The sequence below is a fragment of the Ictalurus punctatus genome, unplaced genomic scaffold (assembly GCF_001660625.3).
Source record: "Ictalurus punctatus breed USDA103 unplaced genomic scaffold, Coco_2.0 tig00006342, whole genome shotgun sequence".
Lineage (NCBI taxonomy): Eukaryota > Metazoa > Chordata > Actinopteri > Siluriformes > Ictaluridae > Ictalurus > Ictalurus punctatus.
In genome coordinates this window covers 77,501-105,000 of record NW_026521112.1, presented here as the reverse complement: position 1 = coordinate 105,000, position 27,500 = coordinate 77,501, and the positions used below count along the sequence as shown (strand labels likewise).

At 43.3% G+C, this 27,500-nt stretch overlaps 2 protein-coding genes across 2 annotated transcripts in view; one reads left to right on the top strand and one right to left on the bottom strand.

Annotated features, from left to right (window-relative positions):
- The window catches only part of zdhhc8b (zinc finger DHHC-type palmitoyltransferase 8b), a 36,555-nt gene extending 19,801 nt beyond the window's left edge, over positions 1 to 16,754 (bottom strand). Inside the window, exon 1 of the mRNA XM_017451416.3 lies at positions 16,437 to 16,754. Coding sequence (XP_017306905.3) covers positions 16,437 to 16,540 — 104 coding nt within the window. The 5' untranslated portion in view covers positions 16,541 to 16,754. The remainder of the gene's footprint in view (positions 1 to 16,436) is intronic.
- Positions 16,755 to 19,683: 2,929 nt separating this feature from the next.
- Positions 19,684 to 26,632, top strand: ascc2 (activating signal cointegrator 1 complex subunit 2). The gene is made up of 19 exons (XM_017451420.3): positions 19,684 to 19,809; positions 20,299 to 20,388; positions 20,585 to 20,743; positions 20,870 to 21,043; positions 21,196 to 21,325; positions 21,584 to 21,651; positions 21,750 to 21,863; positions 21,977 to 22,089; positions 22,321 to 22,392; positions 22,592 to 22,696; positions 22,814 to 22,882; positions 23,165 to 23,239; positions 23,326 to 23,542; positions 24,014 to 24,210; positions 24,335 to 24,454; positions 24,615 to 24,851; positions 25,207 to 25,294; positions 25,525 to 25,619; positions 25,711 to 26,632. Exons 2-19 carry the CDS (start codon positions 20,302 to 20,304, stop codon positions 25,880 to 25,882), a joined length of 2,292 nt encoding a protein of 763 aa, XP_017306909.1. The 5' UTR covers positions 19,684 to 19,809; positions 20,299 to 20,301; the 3' UTR covers positions 25,883 to 26,632.
- Positions 26,633 to 27,500: the final 868 nt, after the last annotated feature.

The window sequence follows — 27,500 nt, the reverse complement described above, 5'->3', positions numbered from 1 at the left end:
CTCTGTCCTCCATCCTCTACCCCATTCTTTTGCTTCTTTTAGGAGAGGAAATGAAGAAACGGTTTTTCCTCCATCTCCAGTCTATTCATCACCCTGTAATATCGCTGTTAAATATTAATCACACCCTGAGGAGAGCTGGAGAGTCTATACTCGATTTTAACAACTAGGTGTGTACAAAGTGGTGGCCCTGCGTTATTCCTGTTAGTCTAGAGCAGAGCCGGTGTTAGTCCACACTGAAACTGAAGCACTTCTACACTCACAGTGTGTTTATACACGAGTGGAAAATCGTGTAAAGTCGTGTTTATGTGAAACACACAGCAGAACAGAGGAGGTTATTGTTCACGGTGAACGCCGCACGGTTAAAATGACATCATCGCGGCCGAGAGCTGCGCAAACTACCACTGTAACCATGGCGATGAGGACCGTGTGCTTCGTCTGTCACCTTTCACACAACAATCTGAACGTGTGTAAAACAGCTGTACAGCTGCTCTTCATCTCACTACAGACAGTGTGTCACTGTTTACACACACTGCTCACCGATCTACAGTCAACATCCCATAATATTAAACTGGGGAAGGTTAATGTCGGACAAAAAAGGAATTACACATTTAATTACACCGGTTTCCACCAGAAGAGACGTAATGAGCTGAATGGACGTGTGTGTAATTAAAGTGTCACATGATCTCAGTATAAATACACCTGTTCCTGGAAGAACCCAGAGTGTGTTCGAGAACAAACACACAGCATCATGACGAGCAACGAGCGATCAAAACAAGTCCAGGACAAAGTTCTGGACTCAGTCAGGGTTTGATTAATTAAAATAATAACCCAAAACTCCGAACACCTTGCAGAGCAACGTTAAACCTGTTATTACAAAAAACAGGGATTAGATTAGAAACAATAACTATGGAGTGTTTTGTGTAGAAATCCCAATGAATTGTAATGACGTGGATGGGGGTGAATACTTATGCACAGTAATGTACAAGTATATATTATACAGTAAACTAAATGTTTTCAACTCTGGGAGAAATGAGCGTGTGGACACACACCCTGGACACACTCTCACGACACCCCCCCCAGGGGACACGCACCCAGGACACACACACCCAGGGGACATGCACCCAGGACACACACACCCAGGGGACACGCACCCAGGACACACACACCCAGGGGACACGCACCCAGGACACACACACCCAGGGGACACGCACCCAGGGGACACACCCAGGGGACACGCCCTGGACATGCACCCAGGACACACACCCAGGGGACACGCCCTGGACATGCACCCAGGACACACACCCAGGGGACACGCCCTGGAGACACACCAGAGTTCCATTCCATCATACTCAACACCGTATATGTGAAAGCACTCTAAAGCACAATGTGTTGCTTTTACACGCTCTCTCTCTCTCCCTCACACACACACACACACACACACACACACACACGTTCCTCATCACATTCGGACCTGGGTGTATTCCTGATCTGTTATTAGATTTCAGGAAAATCTGTCAATTTCCTTTCCAGAGACTGAGATGGGAATGAATCTGGTTTGGTTACTACGGTAACTGATGCACTCGGTAATGAGTTTAATTAAACTAAACCAGGTTCTGAACTCCGAAACCGGCTGAACCTGAACTCGATGGTTATCAGACGGGGCGCGGGGTTTAATTCACACCGATTAGACCTGATTACATCATTTCATTCATTAACGAATATATACACCATCGTTTATTGAAAAAAAACTGGGGGAATACTGACACGTGGCCGTGATCAGGACCGGGGGATTATTGACACGTGGCCGTGATCAGGACCGGGGGATTATTGACACGTGACCGTGATCAGGACCGGGGGATCATTTACACGTGACCGTGATCAGGACCGGGGGATCATTTACACGTGGCCGTGATCAGGACCGGGGGATCGTTTACACGTGGCCGTGATCAGGACCGGGGGATTATTGACACGTGACCGTGATCAGGAACGGGGGATCGTTTACACGTGACCGTGATCAGGACCGAGAGATTATTGACACGAGACCGTGATCAGGACCGGGGGATTATTGACACGTGGCCGTGATCAGGAACGGGGGATTATTGACACATGACCGTGATCAGGAACGGGGGATCGTTTACACGTGTCCGTGATCAGGACCGGGGGATTGTTGACACGTGGCCGTGATCAGGAACGGGGGATTATTGACACATGACCGTGATCAGGAACGGGGGATCGTTTACACGTGTCCGTGATCAGGACCGAGGGATCGTTGACACGTGACCGTGATCAGGACCGGGGGATTGCTGACACGTGGCCGTGATCAGGAACGGGGGATTATTGACACATGACCGTGATCAGGAACGGGGGATCGTTTACACGTGTCCGTGATCAGGACCGAGGGATCGTTGACACGTGACCGTGATCAGGACCGGGGGATTGCTGACACGTGGCCGTGATCAGGAACGGGGGATTATTGACACATGACCGTGATCAGGAACGGGGGATCGTTTACACGTGTCCGTGATCAGGACCGAGGGATCGTTGACACGTGACCGTGATCAGGACCGGGGGATTGCTGACACGTGGCCGTGATCAGGAACGGGGGATTGTTGACACGTGACCATGATCAGGACCGGGGGATCATTTACACGTGACCGTGATCAGGAACGGGGGATCGTTTACACGTGACCGTGATCAGGACCGAGAGATTATTGACACGTGACCGTGATCAGGAACGGGGGATCGTTTACACGTGACCGTGATCAGGACCGAGAGATTATTGACACGAGACCGTGATCAGGACCGGGGGATTGTTGACACGTGACCGTAATCAGGACCGGGGGATTATTGACACATGACCGTGATCAGGAACGGGGGATCGTTTACACGTGGCCGTGATCAGGACCGGGGGATCGTTTACACGTGTCCGTGATCAGGACCGAGGGATCGTTGACACGTGACCGTGATCAGGACTGATTCTCTAACACGGTTTAATGGAACTGGAGATAGAATAAACATGTATATTGGTTCAAGTTCACCACGATCACGCCATCCGTCTAACATTCATCCATCTTTTCCTCTCTGCCTTTCAGCCCTACTCTCCGTCACATCAATTTCTTTGATATTTCATCTCCGTCCCCTGTGAGAGCTGGATATAAAGATCTTAAAAATAGATCGGTTTTAAATCTGACTCTCAGATCACTGAGAGTTTACATCGCTAACTGTTTACATCGCTAACTGTTTACATCGCTAACTGTTTACATCGTTAACTGTTTACATCGCTAACTGTTTACATCGCTAACTGTTTACATCGTTAACTGTTTACATCGCTAACTGTTTACATCGCTAACTGTTTACATCGTTAACTGTTTACATCGCTAACTGTTTACATCGCTAACTGTTTACATCGCTAACTGTTTACATCGTTAACTGTTTACATCGCTAACTGTTTACATCGCTAACTGTTTACATCGTTAACTGTTTACATCGCTAACTGTTTACATCGCTGTTTACATCGCTAACTGTTTACATCGTTAACTGTTTACATCGTTAACTGTTTACATCGCTAACTGTTTACATCGTTAACTGTTTACATCGCTAACTGTTTACATCGCTAACTGTTTACATCGCTAACTGTTTACATCGCTAACTGTTTACATCGTTAACTGTTTACATCGCTAACTGTTTACATCGCTAACTGTTTACATCGCTAACTGTTTACATCGCTAACTGTTTACATCGTTAACTGTTTACATCGTTAACTGTTTACATCGCTAACTGTTTACATCGTTAACTGTTTACATCACTGTTTACATCGCTAACTGTTTACATCGTTAACTGTTTACATCGCTAACTGTTTACATCGCTAACTGTTTACATCGTTAACTGTTTACATCGCTAACTGTTTACATCGCTGTTTACATCGCTAACTGTTTACATCGTTAACTGTTTACATCGTTAACTGTTTACATCGCTAACTGTTTACATCGCTGTTTACATCGCTAACTGTTTACATCGTTAACTGTTTACATCGCTAACTGTTTACATCGTTAACTGTTTACATCGCTAACTGTTTACATCGCCAACTGTTTACATCGCCAACTGTTTACATCGCTAACTGTTTACATCGCTAACTGTTTACATCGTTAACTGTTTACATCGCTAACTGTTTACATCGTTAACTGTTTACATCACTGTTTACATCGCTAACTGTTTACATCGTTAACTGTTTACATCGCTAACTGTTTACATCGCTAACTGTTTACATCGTTAACTGTTTACATCGCTAACTGTTTACATCGCTAACTGTTTACATCGCTAACTGTTTACATCGCTAACTGTTTACATCGCTGTTTACATCGCTAACTGTTTACATCGCTAACTGTTTACATCGCTAACTGTTTACATCGTTAACTGTTTACATCGCTGTTTACATCGCTAACTGTTTACATCGCTAACTGTTTACATCGCTAACTGTTTACATCGCTAACTGTTTACATCGCTAACTGTTTACATCGCTGTTTACATCGCTAACTGTTTACATCGTTAACTGTTTACATCGCTGTTTACATCGCTAACTGTTTACATCGTTAACTGTTTACATCGTTAACTGTTTACATCGCTGTTTACATCGCTAACTGTTTACATCGTTAACTGTTTACATCGTTAACTGTTTACATCACTAACTGTTTACATCGCTGTTTACATCGCTGTTTACATCGTTAACTGTTTACATTGTTACTGAAGCAGTTTCCTAATAAAACACAATTCTGAGAAATGCTGTAAAAACACTCGTAACACACACACACACACACACACACACACACACACACACAGACACACACACAGTTGGGGAAAACACCCTGTTACAAGTTATAACACTGCAGGTTGGGCTCACTAAGATTTTACGAGTGTGAGTGTGTGTGAGAGTGTGTGAGAGTGTGTGTGAGAGTGTGAGTGTGTGTGAGTGTGTGTGAGTGTGTGTGAGAGTGTATGTGTGTTCCTGTCCACCTGTTAGGTTTTACGTACGTGTTGAATATACGTGAGTGAATGGGAAAGAAACTGAGAAAATCGTGAAGTGGCGATGAAGTTGTCATGGAAACGGAATAAAAAATTTTAAAAGCAGGAATCAACAGAAAACCTCTCTCTCTCCGTCTTGCTCGCTCTCTTTCCATCTCTCTCTCTTTCCATCTCTCTCTCTCTTTCCATCTCTCTCTCTCTTTCCATCTCTCTCTCTTTCCGTCTCTCTCTCTTTCCGTCTCTCTCTCTTTCCATCTCTCTCTCTTTCCATCTCTCTCTCTCTTTCCATCTCTCTCTCTTTCCATCTCTCTCTCTCTCTTTCCATCTCTCTCTCTTTCCATCTCTCTCTCTTTCCATCTCTCTCTCTCTTTCCATCTCTCTCTCTCTTTCCATCTCTCTCTCTTTCCGTCTCGCTCTCTTTCCATCTCTCTCTCTTTCCATCTCTCTCTCTCTTTCCATCTCTCTCTCTCTTTCCATCTCTCTCTCTTTCCATCTCTCTCTCTCTCTTTCCATCTCTCTCTCTTTCCATCTCTCTCTCTTTCCATCTCTCTCTCTTTCCATCTCTCTCTCTTTCCATCTCTCTCTCTTTCCATCTCTCTCTCTCTCCGTCTTGCTCGCTCTCTTTCCATCTCTCTCTCTTTCCATCTCTCTCTCTCTCTTTCCATCTCTCTCTCTTTCCATCTCTCTCTCTTTCCATCTCTCTCTCTTTCCATCTCTCTCTCTCTTTCCATCTCTCTCTCTCTTTCCATCTCTCTCTCTTTCCATCTCTCTCTCTTTCCATCTCTCTCTCTTTCCATCTCTCTTTCTCATCTCGACATCACGTTTGAATCAAGAGCATGATTGTGTTGTCTGGGTGGGAGGGGCATACTCTCTCTCTCCCTTGTCAATCACAGTGACACTATCCAATCATGTGAGCTGGTGCATGTGGAAGAGGCGGATAGCGCTTTCCAAATCTGTCAGTCGAATGCGTTTATTTGTCCAATATTTTTCTATACAATAATTGAATAAATCGATGACAGAGTAAATCACATTAATCTACAGTACGGCCTTCAGGTGAACTGTTTCAGTGCAACAGAAAGTCCACAGGTCAGGTGGCGCGACCGTCTCTCCACATGTGCAGCTTCGGTCAACTGATGAAAATAACTGAATCAAATCAAATGAAATAAAAACGTTGTCTTGATTTTATGTTGCAAATCTCTCTCACTTTAATACGATTCACGTCACCGCTTCACCTTCTACAACCTCCTCTACGTCCTGATCTCTTCTAACGTCACGGCCACCACACACAGCAGACACACAGCAAACACACAACACACACACACACACACACAACAAACACACAACACACACACACACACACACACACACACACAACAAACACACACACAGCAGACACACAGAAAACACACAACACACACACAACAAACACACAACACACACACACACACACACACACACACACACACACAGCAAACACACACAAGAAACACACACACACACACAACAAACACACAACACACACACACACAACAAACACACACACAGCAAACACACACAACAAACACAACACACACACACACAGCAAACACACACACACACAACAAACACACAACACACACACACAACAAACACACACACACAACAAACACACACACAGCAAACACACACACACACACACAACAAACACACACACAGCAAACACACACACACACACAACAAACACACAACACACACACAACAAACACACACACACAGCAAACACACACAACAAACACAACACACACACACACAGCAAACACACACACACACACAACAAACACACAACACACACACACAACAAACACACACACACAACAAACACACACACAGCAAACACACACACACACACAACAAACACACACAACAAATACACACACACACAACAAACACACAACACACACACACACACAGCAAACACACAGCAAACACACAACACACACACACAGCAAACACACAGCAAACACACAACACACACACACACACACAGCAAACACACAGCACACACACACACAACAAACACACAACACACACACACACACAACAAACACACACACACACACACAACAAACACACACACACAACAAACACACAACACACACACACACAGCAAACACACAGCAAACACACAGCACACACACACACAACAAACACACAACACACACAACAAACACACACAACACACACACACACAACAAACACACACAACAAACACACAACACACAACAAACACACACACACCACAAACACACACACACCACAAACACAACACACACACACAACAAACACACACACAGCAAACACACAACACACAGAACAAACACACACAACAAACACAACACACACACACACAACAAACACACACACAGCAAACACACACACAACAAACACACAACACACAAACACACAACACACACACAACAAACACACAACACACACACACAACAAACACACACACAGCAAACACACAACACACACACAAACACAACAAACACACACACAGCAAACACACACACAGCAAACACACAACACACACACACGACACACACACAACACACAAAACAACAAACACACACAACACAAACACACGACACAAACACACACAGCAAACACAACACACACACAACAAACACACAACACACACACACAACAAACACACAACAAACACACACACAGCAAACACACAACACAAACACACACAGCAAACACAACACACACACAACAAACACACAACACACACACACAACAAACACACACACACAACACACACACAGCAAACACACACACAGCAAACACACAACAAACACACAACACAAACACACACAACAAACACACACAGCAAACACAACACACACACAACAAACACACAACACACACACACCAAACACACACACAACACACACACAACAAACACACACAACAAACACACACAACAAACACACACACAGCAAACACACAACAAACACACAACACAAACACACAACACACACAACAAACACACAGCAAACACACACACAACACACACACACCAAACAAACACACATCACATAACAAACACACAACACACACACACAACAAACACACACACAGCAAACACACAGCAAATACACAACACACACACAACAAACACACAGCAAACACACACACAGCAAACACACACACAACACACACACACAACAAACACACACACAGCAAACACACAACACACAACACACACGCACAACACACACGCACAACAAACACACACAACAAACACACACACAACAAACACACACAACAAACACACACACAGCAAACACACAACACACACACACACCACACACACAACACAAACACACAACACACACACAACAAACACACACACACAACAAACACACACAACACACACACAACAAACACACAGCAAACACACACATAGCAAACACACACACAACAAACACACAACACACACACACACCAAACAAACACACACACACACACAACACACACACACAACAAACACACAACAAACACACACACAAAAAAAATACACAACACACACATGATAAAAACACACAACAAACACACACCACAAACACACAACAAACACACAGCAAACACACAACACACACACACCACAAACACACAACAAACACACAGCAAACACACACACACGATAAACACACACCACAAACAAACAACAAACACACAACAAACACATAAACACACACACAACAAACACACACACAACAAACACACACAACACAAACACACACAACACAAACACACAACAAACACACAGCAAACACACAGCAAACACACAGCAAACACACACAACAAACACACAGCAAACACACACACAACAAACACACACACAACAAACACACACACAACAAACACACACACAACAAACACACACAGACACACAACAAACACACACACACACACAACAAACACACACACAACACACACACAGCAAACACACAACACACACATGATAAACACACACAACAAACAAACACACACCAAACACACACAACAAACACACACAACAAACACACGACAAACACACACGATAAACACACACAAACACACTCAACACACACATGATAAACACACACAACAAACAAACACACACCGAACACACACAACAAAAAACAACAAAGACACGACAAACACACACGATAAACACACACGATAAACACACACGATAAACACACACGATAAACACACAACAAACACATAAACACACGCCAAACACACACACAACAAACACACAACAAACACACACACAACACACACACACACACAACACACACACAGCAAATACACAACAAACTCACAGCAAACACACAACAAACACACGCCAAACACACACACAACAAACACACAAACACACACAACAAACACACACAACAAACACACACAACAAACACACACACACAACAAACACACAGCAAACACACACAACAAACACACACACAACACACACACAACAAACACAAACACACAACAAACGCACACACAACAAACACACACACACACACAACACACACACAACAAACACACACACACACAACACACACACAGCAAACACACAACAAACACACACACACAACAAACACACACACAACAAACACACACCAAACACACAGCAAACACACACAACACACACACATGATAAACACACACAACAAACAAACACACACCAAACACACACAACAAACACAAACAACAAACACACACAACAAACACACGACAAACACACGACAAACACACACGATAAACACACAACAAACACACACGATAAACACACACAACAAACACACAACAAACACACGCCAAACACACACGATAAACACACAACACAAAACAAACACACACAACAAACACACAAGACTTATTCTGCGTCATTAAAGAGAGCGTGTGCTGCGTGCTGTATCCTGAAGAAGACCGGAGGGACGTTACCGTGATGAGGATCAGAATCACAACACGTCCGTAATAAAGTCGAGTAGTGAAGAGGAACGAAGCAGAAAAACCTTCTGAACACGCGGAAATCCATCAGTAAGTACACCGCTTATCAGCTGGGTTAGTAAACTGATGGTCTATAAAAACACACACACACACACACACACACACACACACACACACACACTCTACACTCACACACACACACTCTACACACACTACACACACACCACACTCTACACTCACACCACACTCTACACTCACACCACACACTCACACCACACTCACACACACACACACCACACTCTACACTCACACACACACACCACACTCTACACTCACACCACACTCTACACTCACACCACACACTCACACCACACTCACACACACACACACCACACTCTACACTCACACACACACACCACACTCTACACTCACACACCACACTCACACCACACTCTACACACACACCACACTCTACACTCACACACACACACTCCACACCACACTCTCACACCACACTCACACCACACTCTACACTCCACACACACACACACCACTCTCACACCACACTCTACTCTCACACCACACTCTACTCTCACACCACACTCTACACTCACACCACACACTCACACCACACTCATACTCTACACTCACACACACACTCTCACACCACACTCACACCACACTCTACACTCCACACACACACACACCACTCTCACACCACACTCTACTCTCACACCACACTCTACTCTCACACCACACTCTACTCTCACACACACACCACACTCACACCACACTCATACTCTACACTCACACACACACTCTCACACCACACTTACACCACACTCTACACTCACACACACACTTCACTTACATCACACTCATACCACACTCTACACTCACACCCACTCACACCACACTCTCACTCACACACACTCTCACTACACACACACACACACACTCACTACACACACACACACACACACACTCACTACACACACACACACACACACTCACTACACACACACACTCACACACACACTCACACAACTCACACATTCTCTCTCTCTCTCTCTGGAGGTTTGCCATATTGGCAGGGTGTGGAGATTTTATTTTATGCAAACAGCCACAAATCCACAGCAGGAAATTTCTCCTCCACCGGACTTCCACGTTTTGTTTATGGTTTTGAGGTAACAGTTTTTTTTTTTTTTAAAAACCAAGAAAACAGTAATAATAAACACTGAACACATAATCTGCATCACACACCAACATTCTCCATCACACACCAACATTCTCCATCACACACCAACATTCTCCATCACACACCAACATTCACCATCACACACACCAACATTCACCATCACACACCAACATTCACCATCACACACACCGACATTCACCATCACACACCAACATTCTCCATCACACACCAACATTCTCCATCACACACCAACATTCTCCATCACACACCAACATTCTCCATCACACACCAACATTCTCCATCACACACCAACATTCACCATCACACACACCAACATTCACCATCACACACCAACATTCACCATCACACACACCGACATTCACCATCACACACCAACATTCTCCATCACACACCAACATTCTCCATCACACACCAACATTCACCATCACACACACCAACATTCACCATCACACACCAACATTCACCATCACACACCAACATTCTCCATCACACACACCAACATTCTCCATCACACACCAACATTCTCCATCACACACCAACATTCACCATCACACACACCAACATTCACCATCACACACACCAACATTCTCCATCACACACACCAACATTCACCATCACACACCAACATTCACCATCACACACCAACATTCTCCATCACACACACCAACATTCACCATCACACACACCAACATTCACCATCACACACACCAACATTCTCCATCACACACCAACATTCTCCATCACACACCAACATTCACCATCACACACACCAACATTCACCATCACACACACCAACATTCACCATCACACACACCAACATTCACCATCACACACACCGACATTCACCATCACACACACCGACATTCTCCATCACACACCAACATTCACCATCACACACCAACATTCTCCATCACACACACCAACATTCACCATCACACACCAACATTCACCATCACACACCAACATTCTCCATCACACACACCAACATTCACCATCACACACACCAACATTCACCATCACACACACCAACATTCTCCATCACACACCAACATTCACCATCACACACCAACATTCTCCATCACACACACCAACATTCTCCATCACACACCAACATTCTCCATCACACACACCAACATTCTCCATCACACACACCGACATTCTCCATCACACACCAACATTCACCATCACACACCAACATTCTCCATCACACACCAACATTCTCCATCACACACACCAACATTCTCCATCACACACCAACATTCTCCATCACACACACCAACATTCTCCATCACACACACCGACATTCTCCATCACACACCAACATTCACCATCACACACCAACATTCTCCATCACACACCAACATTCACCATCACACACACCAACATTCTCCATCACACACACCAACATTCTCCATCACACACCAACATTCTCCATCACACACCAACATTCACCATCACACACACCAACATTCACCATCACACACACCAACATTCACCATCACACACCAACATTCTCCATCACACACCAACATTCACCATCACACACCAACATTCTCCATCACACACACCGACATTCTCCATCACACACCGACATTCTCCATCACACACCGACATTCTCCATCACACACACCAACATTCACCATCACACACCAACATTCTCCATCACACACACCAACATTCACCATCACACACACCAACATTCTCCATCACACACCAACATTCACCATCACACACCAACATTCTCCATCACACACCAACATTCACCATCACACACCAACATTCACCATCACACACACCAACATTCACCATCACACACCGACATTCTCCATCACACACCAACATTCACCATCACACACCAACATTCTCCATCACACACACCAACATTCACCATCACACACCAACATTCACCATCACACACCAACATTCACCATCACACACACCAACATTCTCCATCACACACACCGACATTCTCCATCACACACCGACATTCACCATCACACACCAACATTCACCATCACACACCAACATTCTCCATCACACACCAACATTCACCATCACACACACCAACATTCTCCATCACACACACCAACATTCTCCATCACACACCGACATTCTCCATCACACACCAACATTCACCATCACACACCAACATTCTCCATCACACACACCAACATTCACCATCACACACCAACATTCACCATCACACACCAACATTCTCCATCACACACACTGACATTCTCCATCACACACCGACATTCTCCATCACACACACCGACATTCACCATCACACACACCAACATTCACCATCACACACACCAACATTCACCATCACACACCAACATTCACCATCACACACCAACATTCACCATCACACACACCAACATTCACCATCACACACCAACATTCTCCATCACACACCAACATTCTCCATCACACACACCAACATTCACCATCACACACACCGACATTCTCCATCACACACCAACATTCACCATCACACACACCAACATTCTCCATCACACACACCAACATTCACCATCACACACACCGACATTCACCATCACACACCGACATTCTCCATCACACACCGACATTCTCCATCACACACACCAACATTCTCCATCACACACCAACATTCACCATCACACACACCGACATTCACCATCACACACACCAACATTCACCATCACACACACCAACATTCACCATCACACACCAACATTCACCATCACACACACCAACATTCTCCATCACACACCAACATTCACCATCACACACACCAACATTCTCCATCACACACCAACATTCACCATCACACACACCAACATTCACCATCACACACCAACATTCACCATCACACACACCAACATTCTCCATCACACACACCAACATTCACCATCACACACCAACATTCTCCATCACACACACCAACATTCTCCATCACACACACCAACATTCACCATCACACACCAACATTCACCATCACACACCAACATTCACCATCACACACCAACATTCACCATCACACACCAACATTCTCCATCACACACACCAACATTCTCCATCACACACACCAACATTCACCATCACACACCAACATTCTCCATCACACACACCAACATTCTCCATCACACACACCAACATTCACCATCACACACCAACATTCACCATCACACACCAACATTCACCATCACACACCAACATTCACCATCACACACCAACATTCTCCATCACACACACCAACATTCTCCATCACACACACCAACATTCTCCATCACACACCAACATTCTCCATCACACACACCAACATTCACCATCACACACCAACATTCACCATCACACACACACATTCTCCATCACACACCAACATTCACCATCACACACACCAACATTCTCCATCACACACACCGACATTCTCCATCACACACACCAACATTCTCCATCACACACCAACATTCACCATCACACACACCGACATTCTCCATCACACACACCGACATTCTCCATCACACACACCAACATTCTCCATCACACACCAACATTCTCCATCACACACACCAACATTCTCCATCACACACACCGACATTCACCATCACACACACCAACATTCACCATCACACACACCAACATTCACCATCACACACACCAACATTCACCATCACACACCAACATTCACCATCACACACACCAACATTCTCCATCACACACCAACATTCACCATCACACACACCAACATTCTCCATCACACACCAACATTCACCATCACACACACCAACATTCACCATCACACACCAACATTCACCATCACACACACCAACATTCTCCATCACACACACCAACATTCACCATCACACACCAACATTCTCCATCACACACACCAACATTCTCCATCACACACACACCAACATTCACCATCACACACCAACATTCTCCATCAGACACCGACATTCACCATCACACACACCAACATTCACCATCACACACACCAACATTCTCCATCACACACACCAACATTCTCCATCACACACACCGACATTCACCATCACACACACCAACATTCTCCATCACACACCAACATTCACCATCACACACCAACATTCACCATCACACACCAACATTCACCATCACACACCAACATCAGTGTGTGTGTGTGTGTGTGTGTGTGTGTGTGTGTGTGTGTGTTCTTAAATAAATCTGATTATAATGTGGATATGTTGTGGGGAATCTGAAAAGCAAATGAGAACTGATTTGCATCTGGAATGAAAGCAGGAGTAAAACAACATTCCGGTGTGTGTGTGTGTGTGTGTGTGTGTGTGTGTGTGTGTGCGAGAGAGAAAGAGAGAGTGTGTGTGTGCGAGAGTGTGTATATGTATATATATATTAGTGCATGACCGTGTTCACATTACAAATCCAAATCAGATCTTTTTATAACAAAAAGTATTTCAGATGTCTAATACGGTAGATGCACTGTCCTCCAGAATAACATTACTACTCTTAACCAATCGCTGTCATCTGATGTCATCAGTGTGCACCTCTGACTCCTCCCACTCCTGGAGCTACACCAGTTCAACACCAGTCAATTAGCTGATTTTTAAAAATTGTTAAATATGACAACTGACTGCATTTGGCTACACCAAATCTATACAGGTGACGAAGAGCCGCTATACAGGTGACGAAGAGCCGACAAGCAGGTGACAAAGAGCCGACATGCAGGTGACAAAGGGCCGATATACAGGTGAAGAAGAGCCGACATGCACGTGATGAAGAGCGATGAAGAGCCGATATATAGGTGATGAAGAGCCGCTATACAGGGGAAGAAGAGCTCATACCAACAAGGTGGAAAAGCTGTTAATTAGCCCGTATGTAGTGCGCTTATACAGAGAGCATGAAGGTAAATCCTGAATGAGTCTGTACTGAACACACTGCACTACACACCCTGAAGTCATGTACAGGGAGCGGAACCTTAAACCCTACTGAACACTCACTATGTAGGCTGTAGGGACTGTTATTTCATTCCAGCTGTAGTGTATCTAGGGGGTAGGGAGCAGGGGCCCAAACCCACATGGCTTCTCAGTAGTGCACTACACCCTACTAGTGCACTATTTAACAGGTCTCTCATGGTAGTGGACAAATTTGTGCACTTGAGAGCGCACGCGCGCGCGCTCAGGTGAAGTGTATAAATAGTGAATGAACGTGAACGCGCACTCACGTGAACACGAAGAAGAGCGTGGAGGAGCCCACCAGCAGAGTGGCCGCGGTGCACACTGGGATATATTTGGTGGGTTTAAATCTCTTTCCGGCGCTGTCGGGCATTCTGTAAACTCCACATTCCTCTGTCCTCCAGCACACCGACACCGGAAACACACCTTCTACTGCTCACTCTCACACACTCACACACACTCACACACTCACACACACACAAACAGCGGGGTGAGCGCGTGCAGCATCCGGTCCCGTTAAATCACTCCGGCGCCGTTTCTCTTCATTCAGGGCCGCGCGCAGCACCACAGCCTCGAAGAGCTCCGGAGGAGGGGGAGGAGGCGGGGCCTCTGACACACAGGGGGCGGGGCTACACTATGTGAAGACGTTTTTCCAAAACACCGAGACTGTCCACTCACTGGCCGAGACAACTCTAATGTTGTTTTTGTTTTTATTAATAAAGAATCAGTAAAATTGTGCGCACAGTTTAGTTCATTTCTGCTCTACTATAAAATAAGAATATTAAACTGACCAATTAGATTACAGATCACCTTATATTGGTTGTAAAATAAAAATAAATGAAAAATAAATAAATACATATTGCATGTTTTGATTTTCAAATATATTTACTGTCAACATATATAAGACAAAATCTCTATAATCGTGTCATAAATTATATTCTACATCATATTTTAAAACAGATTTTTAAAATTGTATTAAAATTAAATGTAAAAAATATACTTCAAAACATGATGTGACAAATATGTGTGTGTGGAGTTTCTGTAATTAAAGTGAACTTTAACGCGTCAGAATACACTTCAATCTCTAAACTCCGCCCACTTATTCAGATGAGCTGTAAACCTGCTTCTGCGTATTTTGAGGTTTAAGCTTAAATGTAACTTTTTAACATGTAAAGTTTAAGGAGTTTTTAATGTGGCTTTAGTGATCTAAAAATAATTCAATATTATGAATAACATTTTCCAGAGTTTTGTATTTATTTAGTCTAAAACACGTTTCCTCCGAAACTGTAGGGGGAAAAAAAAATTGAAACCCAACAGAAAGATGTTTATGTCACTGTTTATATTCACTCGCGACCAGCGCATCATCTGAAACTGAAAAGGCTTTAAGCTCCGCCCACTTCACCATCACGTGACATCACATCACATCCATATATATATATATATATATATATATATATATATATATATATATATATATATATATATATATAACTCGTTTCCTGATATATATGTTCATTTATGAGTCATAATGATACACATCAATATCTTTCATAAACTTTAGAAGTCACACTAACTCCAGCGAAACACATCACACCACATTCTATGTTTTTCTATTTCAATTCTAGAAACATTCATGAAATTTTACACCTTCGTTCCATTACAGGTTAGAAATATATTACAGAGGAATTTCCCAGCATGTTGATTCCTCTCGGATTTTAGACTGAAAAGTAACATCAAATATTTTTTTTATAACAGTGAATGGCTTTGAAATAATAAATACATTCATAATAAATAAACTAAAATTTAATACATTATTTTCCAACAAACTCTTCAGTAAAAGTCTTTCTCTTGAGTCAGAGTGAGAGAAATATATTCATTCCACATAAAAGACTGGATTTTTTTTTCTTTTACTAAGTATAAAAATGCATATTTAATTAGACAAAGCCTCATTTGCATAAACAACTTTTGTTTTTTAAAGCTTTACTGTGATATCTACTGTTTAAAAATATATTTCTCTGTAGTATCCAGTCTTCAGTTTAGAAATAAATCAATACAATATTTTTTGTGTGAAAGTTTCGCTAATCATGGTTCAGTTCGGCTAAGCGCTCGAGAGGAATGGAAACCCGGAAGTGTTTAGAGAGTGAACAGTCTCTCTGCTCAAATGTCTTCTAACGCAGATGGGAATGTGATTGGTTCTGCGTGGCAAACCAATGAGAAAAGAGAGGAGGCGGGGCTTATCCCGGCTAGCGGGAGTCTCTTCTCAGGATGGAGCAGAAACCGTTAGCTTTTAGATTTTAGCTTCAGTGAGTGTTTACTGAAATATACAAATATAATACAATATCTTTATAAATTACATTATATATATTAAACATTAAATATATTTCAACCAAATACAAACAAAATGTAAATAAAATATTTATAAATAAAACTACATAAGTAAAATATATTTAGTATATATTTAATTATATATTCGATATTACATACAGTTCAATTAAATATTAAATATTCAATAAATTACAATTAAGCATAAATCTGTATAACAGTGTAGAAAACACTCCATCATCTTCAGTAGAGAGGGACAGGGAGAGAGAGGGGGGGAGAGAGCGAGACAGAGGGAGAGAGACAGGGAGAGACAGTCAGACGGAGAGGGACAGAGAGAGAGAGAGCGAGAGAGGGACAGGGAGAGAGAGAGAGAGGGATAGCGAGAGAGGGACAGAGAGAGAGACAGGGAGAGAGAGTCTATCTCTGTTTTTACAGTTTAAATGTAATTTCAGTCTGTACTGCACAGGAAGTGATGTGTATGTGGGTATCTTCAGCATCCCAATGTTACATTTTAATAATTAAAATTTTTAATTAAAATAAAACAATAATACAGTACATCTTTTACAGGAAACCGTACATCGTTAGAAAATGTGATAACAAACTAAACCTTACACACCTCAACTCATATAAATATGACTACTTTTATTGTGTTTTTGACCGTCACTGAACTTTATGCTGAGTTATATTACCTGTGACTTCTTCTGATTACCTGTGATTACCTGTTATTACCTGAGACTACCTGTGACTTTTTCTGATTACCTGTGATTACCTGTGACTACCTGTGATTGTCTGTGATTACCTGCGGCTGAATCACAGCTGTGTTGATACTCAGTATAACTGCGCTCGTGTGAAATTGCTTAATTTTTGTGCCATATTGTTATTTTGTTCCAGTGCTGCATAAACATCTGCACCTCAGCAACATCTCAATACAGTGGCTTGAGGATAATGTAAAATTATGCAGATTATCTTATTGTATTTGCCATTATTTCATCTTTAGGTTTTACTTCAGCATCCGTGAAGACGTGTAAACTTCCATAGCAGAATTTCATTGTACAGTGAGGCTTGAATCCTTTAACAAAACTCAAGATACAGGATGTTGAAAAATATATATATATTTTCCCTTTATTGTAGAAAAACTAACTCTATACGACTTGACTTTTATTTTTTTTAAATAAGCGCATTATTGTTTGACTTTTATTTTGTTCTGACAGTGACGTATTTTCCGGTTTCCTCTGTCATATTGGTTTAGCTTCATGAGTTTAAAGGAAGAAAAAAAAGAATTCCTCCTTTTTGTACATAAATACACACAGTAACTATAAGGTAATAAATTACACTTTATTGTTATTATTGTATATATTTGATGTATAATATAAGTTGATGGTTTTAGAATTATTTTCACTCTCTTGCTAACCGAACTATTTAGTTTTCAGTATTAGCATTAGCATTAGCATTGTATTGGCTAACCCGGCTTCCTGACTGTAAACTTTATTTATTAGTGTTATAGCTGATATGTTCATTAATTACTCATTTGTTTGCGATTTAACACTCAGTTAGTTATTTTGTTTTTACATATATTATATTATATTATAAATTACCGTGTTAGATATGTTAGCTAGTTAACTCGCTATAACCTAGCACAACTAACTAGCATTATGGTTATGGAGATAAAAGATCATTAAACAGACTTTAGAGCTTTTCTTCTTCTCCAGTGAAGGCGTGCAGATAAACTCTCTTACTAATACACACACATCTGCTTCTGCTGCGCTCATAATGATGACCGTGTGTGTGTGTGTGTGTGTGTGTGAGCAGGACATGGCGTGTTCCAGAGTTCCATTAGATGAGCAGCGTGTGACAGAAGTGTCAGGACCTCAGGGCAGAGAGAGAACACTACCAGCTCTGGTAAGACACACACACACACACACACACACACACACACACACACTCTGCTGTGGTAATAAGTTCTTTCCCCATGGGCTGCGTCGCAAATCACATCATTGGAAACAGGAAGCCTGATATTAATAGATATTAACACACAGACAGGTGAACATTACACTGTTGTATATGATATAATAATACTTTGATGGTGTGTGTGTAGCACCCTGAGCGTAAGGAGGAGCGGGGGTTCGTGCCGTACACTCCGCCCCCTGACGATCACTCATCTGCTCAGGTGGAGGAGTTTTTGGAGCATGCTCAGTTCATCTCGGAGGATCTGGAGTGGCTCCTCTCTTTACCTCATGACAAGTTCTGGTGTCAGGTGACCACAACATGCTAAGCTCTGTTAGCTTTATTAGCGTTATGCTATGGAAAAATCATGTACACAACACAAGACCTCTTTCTCTCTCTCTCTCTCTCTCTCCCTCTCTCTCTCTCTCTCTCTCAGGTGGTGTTTGATGAGTCTTTACAGAGGTGTTTAGACTCGTACCTGCGTCTGGCTCCTCGTGGTATCGACACGTCCTGTCTGTCTCTCTCTCCAGTTGTGTCTGAGGCACAGCACCGTCTTCATCGCAACGTCTTCTTGGTCTTCCTCAGGATGGCGACGCACAAGGAGTCCAAGGTTTAATAATAATAATAATAATAATAATAATTACAGCCGCAAGTGGCGATTTGCGTCGGGGTCCAAGCACTTCTCATGCATGGCGCCCCCAATGGCCAGTTCTTGCTAAGAAACCCTTAATAATAAAATCTGTGTGATCTTCCTCTGCCCAGGAGCACTTCATCACTCCTGCTGTGTTTGGAGAAATTATCTACGACAACTTCCTGTTCGACATTCCCAAAATCCTGGACCTGTGTGTGTTGTTCGGAAGGGGAAATTCCCAACTGCTGCACAAAATGATCGGTAAACTCTACTACTGCACCTGACCAATCAGAGGCCAGGATTTCATCATGTGACTGTTTCTGAACAATCAGGAGGCAGAACATTTTTCAAATCACTACAATGAAAGGAGTTATAATTCTGTGTGAGATTCGAGACTAGGCAGGAAATGTTCATTACACACACACACTATTGTGAAGGAGTGTGTGTTGCTTCGCTCATTTTGTTTTATTCAATGTAAGTTAATGAATAAATTATAACATATAACTAAAATTTTTCCAGAGAACATCTTCATTCAGCAGCCCAGTTACTACGGCGACCTGGAGGAGACCGTTCCCTCCATCATACAGGTCAGTCACCTGGATTATCTACATATTACTATTATTATTATTATTATTATTATTATTATTATTATAATGAATAACACTGTGTGTGGGTGTGTGTGTAGGTCTTTAACACCATCCTGGAGCGGTGTGGACTGCAGTCAGGAGACGCCGCTGACAACGAACCTCTTAAACTGAACACACTCACATGCTTCACTGCCATGACCATGAGAGAGGAGGTACAACACACAAACACACACACTTGTATTGTAACTCAGTCATTTGTCATATGGCCTACATGTTATGTTGAGTTATTCACCAGACTAGAGAGTGTGTGTGTGTGTGTGTGTAGGATCTCTCAGACCTGGTGATCTACCTGTGTGACACCTGCACCACTCTTCACTGCTTCCTGGACATTTTCCCTGAAGCGTGTAAAACCTTTCACAGACATGGTTTCCTCAACAGGTATGCACACACACACACACACACACACACAGATAGATAAATGAATGTTACTGTTTAAATAAAACTTAAATGTAATGTTAATTATATCACATATTCAAAAAGCTGAAAATACATGGCTGAATAATTATGTACTCATTAATATTCAAATGCTGTAATTTACCTATTGAATGTCTGATCTCATTAAAATGCGAGTTTAGTTTGTAATCAGTCTGATCACGTGGTGTGCGTTAGACTCTCCTCTTTCTATGAGGCAGCGGTGCCTGATATGGAGAGAGCAGTGAGGAAGAGGAGCTTCAATAAATGGTAAGTGCGTGTGTGTGTGTGTGTGTGTGTGTGTGTGTGTGTGTGTGTGTTTAGAACTTAGAACTGCACACCATATTCACTATATAAGCCACATAAACACCATCACTGTGGGCGTGTCCCAAACCACACACCCGGTGTAGCACATCTGATTACACATATGTAGTACTGTTTTTAATGTGTGTGTGTGTGTGTGTGTCAGCGTACAGGAGGATCTGTGGAGGAGATTGTCTCACTCCCGCAGGAGAATGGTGGAGATCACACACACACTGCTCCAACACACCTGTCTACAGCCCATACTGGAGGGGTGAGAACGAACACACACTCACACTGTGTATTTATTCATTGATCAGTGTGTAACTCTCAGGTGTGTGTGTGTGTGTGTGTGTGTGTGTGTGTGTGTGTGTGTGTGTTCCTCTCTCAGCTCTGAGAACACGGCCGCTCACGTGGAGGATTTTCTCCAAACCTTCACAACATTCCTGCAGGAGAAACGGTGAAATATATAAATACATTACTGCAGCTTTACAGACAGATAGATAGATAAATAGATCAGCAGACAGACAGACAGACAGACAGAGAGCTTAATAGATGGAAAGACAAATGGATGGATGAGTAGATGCACTAATGGACAGATAGACCAGCTACATGTTTCTATTAAGTTATGTTTTCTACATGCCAAAACAGAAATAAACGCTAAACCCTGTGTGTGTGTGTGTGTATGTGTGTGTGTGTGTGTGTGTGTGTGTGTGTGTGTGTGTGTGTGTGTGTTTAACAGGTTCCTGGCTGATTATGATGAGGTATATTCTGTAGCTGAGGACATCAGTCTCCTTCAGCAGGCATTTCCTCACCTGTATCCTTACACACACACACACACACACTTACACACTTCAGGTGTTCTGTCTTGTGTTGTCATGTTCTTGACCCTCTTCCTCTCAGAGATGACACTCGGACCTCGTACCTGCTGCATGGCGTTGAATCTGCGTGGGAGAGCGCGGGAAAAAAAAGACCTCACACTGTGTCAGCCAATCTCAGTGCAGAATCCAGCAGCAAGGCAGGCTGGGATGCACCATCCTCCCAGAACATGGCAGATGAAAAGGGGGTGGAGCTGAAAGGGGCAGAGTGTGTGATTGACATTCCTCAAAAGGGAGATAATGTGAGTTTGAACACATTGTTTATCGTACAGTTGTTTAATATTTTCTGTTTTATTTAATTTTCCACTTTAGTAAACATTATTCATTTGTTTACTGATTTAACCTTTATTTAATCGGAGTAGACACACTGAGGCAAAACAACTACACAGACTACGGCTTGAAAAGTCAGTGAGCATTTTAGTAGACGAAATCAGATATATATCTTAATTTTAAATATATCGTAATTTTTATAACATACAAATCAATTCCTTTTTTTTAAGTAGAGAAAACTAGCACCGCTCCTGAGTTGCTCGCAGTAGATTCTCCACTAATCGTAGGGTTGGTAATCATCGTAATCATTCCCAGCCCACATGACTCCACATACCGACTTGTCCTATAGCAAGACACTGAATCCCAAGTTACGGGCAGGTGGACGAGGCAGTAACTCGAGGCACACACTCAGTGACTCGGGTGTTTTCCCTCTGCTCCTGTAGGGGGCAGTGTGCAGTGTGAGTTCTGGAGCGCTGGAGTCTCTGCTCTCTCACATCAGAGACTTGCTGCCGGATTTAGGGGAGGGGTTTGTGATGTCTTGCCTGGAAACGTACGGCTACGACGGCGAACTAGTCATCAACAACATCCTGGAGGACCGACTGACTCCTGAGCTGAGGAACCTCGACAGGAACATGCCCAGGTCTCCTCCCACCTTCACCACGCTAAACTGGTGGCTATAGCCACATTAGCCTTTGCAGTATGGAGACCAGTATTAATACCATATGTATGTTAAGTGGTGTGTGATTTCTCACTGCCCCCTACAGACCGGTGAAGGAAACTCCACCCCCAGTGCTCAGCTCCAGATCCAATGCGTTTAATGATGACGAGTTTGATGTGTTTTCCCGGGACAAGGTGGACATGAGCCGTGTGTGGAGAGGCAGGAGGTGAGACAAAACACACACACACACACACACACACACACACACACACAGTCTTATTTTTGACATCAAAGAATTTACACTAAAGTCCGCTGTGAAGTCTGTGAGTGTGAACATAAAGGTCAGGAATTAAAAATTGAAGTGTGTGTGTGTCTGTGTCTGTCAGACAGGGGGAGAGCGTGCGTGAAATGCTCAATGACAAACAGCACATTAACGATCAGAGAGACAGATATCGCTCCTACCAGACGGTCGTGGATGAGGTTCCCGTAGTGACGGACCAGTCCGGTAACCAAGGCAACGCTTATCTCTTGGATGACTACGATGACGAATACGACGACACGTACGACATCAACCAGGTGGGAGCCAACGACCTGGACGAGGACGATGAGCTGCTGAACCGCAGGTACAATGTCAGAGTGACGTGTGTGAGAGACCCGTACTGAGCATTTATATCTAGCCACACCAACAACAGTCCATAAAAGGCAAAGTTCACAGAGCTGAAAACGACATAATGGTAACTAAAAGATAAAATAGATCCTCCTAAGCATGGTGTGTGCTCGATCTTCCAGCAACGCAGATCAGCCACTGCAGCGCCTCCAATAACTCCTCCTGCTTTTATAGGGTGCCATTACTTACACGCCATAATAATAAATCTGTACAGCAATGTTACCTTTTGAAATGAGGGTGCCAAGACTTTTGAGCAGTACAGTACTGTCTGTTATTATTGTTTTCACACTTCTGACCTTTGCCCTCTGCAGGCCGTTTACCATCCCTCAAGTGCTCAGAACAGGAAGAAGGGAGGAAGAGGAGGATGAAGGAGAAGAGGAGAGAGAGGAAGAGGAGAAGGTACAGAAACACACGCACGCACACACACGCGTGCACACACGCGTGCACACACACAAACACGCGCACACACACACACACATGCGTGCACACACACAAACACACACAAACACACACACACACACACACAAATGCCTTGTCCTAGCTTTGACCAGCACATCATCTCACATCACACACAAAATGCATGAACTCTGTATGTGTGTGTGTGTGTGTGTGTGTGTGTGTGTGTGTAGGAGTCAGCAGTAAAGCGGGATCAGTTCGTGCAGGACCCAGCCGTGCTGAGAGAGAGAGCAGAGGCTCGACGAGCTGCCATGCAGAACAGGAGAGGGTGAGATACACATGCGCGCGCACACACACACACACACACACACACACACACACACACACAGTAATAATAAACCTGTCCTGCTTTGCTACAGCTACAGAGCTCCACCCGCAAGCAACGTGATGGGCGGAACGAAGGGGCGGGGCCAGACTCAGGAGACGCTCCTGGATCGCCGCAGGAAGGAAGCGAACAAGGGTCGAGGAGCCAATCACAGTCGCCGAACGATGGCAGACAGGAAAAGGAACAAAGGCATGATCCCGTCATGATGCGCTTCCGTTGCCATGGCGATATGCATTGTTGTGTAGTTGCCAGAACGTTTTTTTTTTGTTTTTTTTGTTTTTTTTAAAAACCAACTGGGAGACAGGATTATGTCCTGGTCCTGATCCTGTGAGACTGAAATGCAACCAAACCACCGCCACATTCTTTTTTTTAAAATTTTATTTAAGGAAAAGAATTTGATTTAAAGTAAACTGATGAATATCAGTTGTAGCGCTGGAGAACCAGACCAACCATGTCCTTTAATAACCAATAGATAAATCCATTAAATGAATACATTTAAAACCAGATGAAGCTGATTTTAAAGCAGCTTTAAGCACTTTCTCGCTTCCTCCAACAATAACTCCGAATCACTGAACACAATTACGGGGTTGTCCTTGTCTTCTCAAATCGGGACACATGATGCTCATTCAAAGGCTTCCCTGACACACCTCCTCCACTCAGGAGCTTGGCTCCGCCCCCTACACAGGCCGCCTCCTACCTCGGATTAAAGTAACCTTGGCAACAATATTGTGATTGCTTTGAGGTGTGTAACTGATTAGTAAACATTTTTACATTAAACACTTCAGCTAATCATCAGGTGAAGTAACTGTGTGTGTGTGTGAGTGTGTGTGTGTGTGTGAGAGCGAGAGAGAGAGAGATTCACCTGAGAACTTCCATTTTACAGCAAAAGCATTCTGGGATATGATGTAGCGATAAAATTCAAACTGGAAATAATAAATACTGTTTTGAAGACTTTACAGCTGTATGTGTGTGTGTGTGTGTGTGTGTGAGAGAGAGATAACTGGTCAGCTAGACGGATTGATGAGACAGACAGGTGGATAGACAGGGGAAGAAACAGAACAAATGCTTAATAGGAGACATTTTTCCATCGTAAACTTCAGATCATGCTCACTGAGAGAGAGAGAGAGAGAGAGAGAGAGAGAGTTCAAAGTGATGCTCGTTCTACCATTTAACATCTTAATACATGGGGGTACATGTATAAATGCTTCTGTGAGCTCGGACCAGGCGGGATAGCCTCCGCTCCTCACACACGGCAGTGAGCTTTGGGAGCCCGTGCCCCTGTCTCCGGGTCACCGGTTCTCCTTCCTTGGAGGACTTTTGGTAGGTACTAACCCCTGCACACCGGGAACACCCCACCGGGAACACCCCTGCTGTTACGGAGAAATTCACACCGACGATGTGATCAATCAGCAGCTTCCATTTAACTTAAACCTCCGGGACGTGCTGTTAGAGGAAAACAGTCAGTGGTGCGGTGGTGTGACGACGTGGAGTCACCGCCCTGAAGGGGATCACTTTCTCCTCACTGCACGGCCCTGAGGGTTTTATTCCTCTTACTCCACAGCAACTTAACAAATATTACTATTCTAACCGAACGGAATGATTTCCTCTGTGTGTTTTAACAACATGCTGAACTTTTAATCTGTTTAATGTGGAACATCTGAAAAAATCGCATTTTCTCTCGTCACGTTAATAAGACGAAAAATAAATAAAATCGCAGCTTGTTGTGTGTTAGTGAGAAACGGTAAAGAAGTGATGATGGGGGAAACGTAAAGTTACAGCTTCACCTCTGACTGTTACACAGCACTGACACTGGAGACTCCTTCC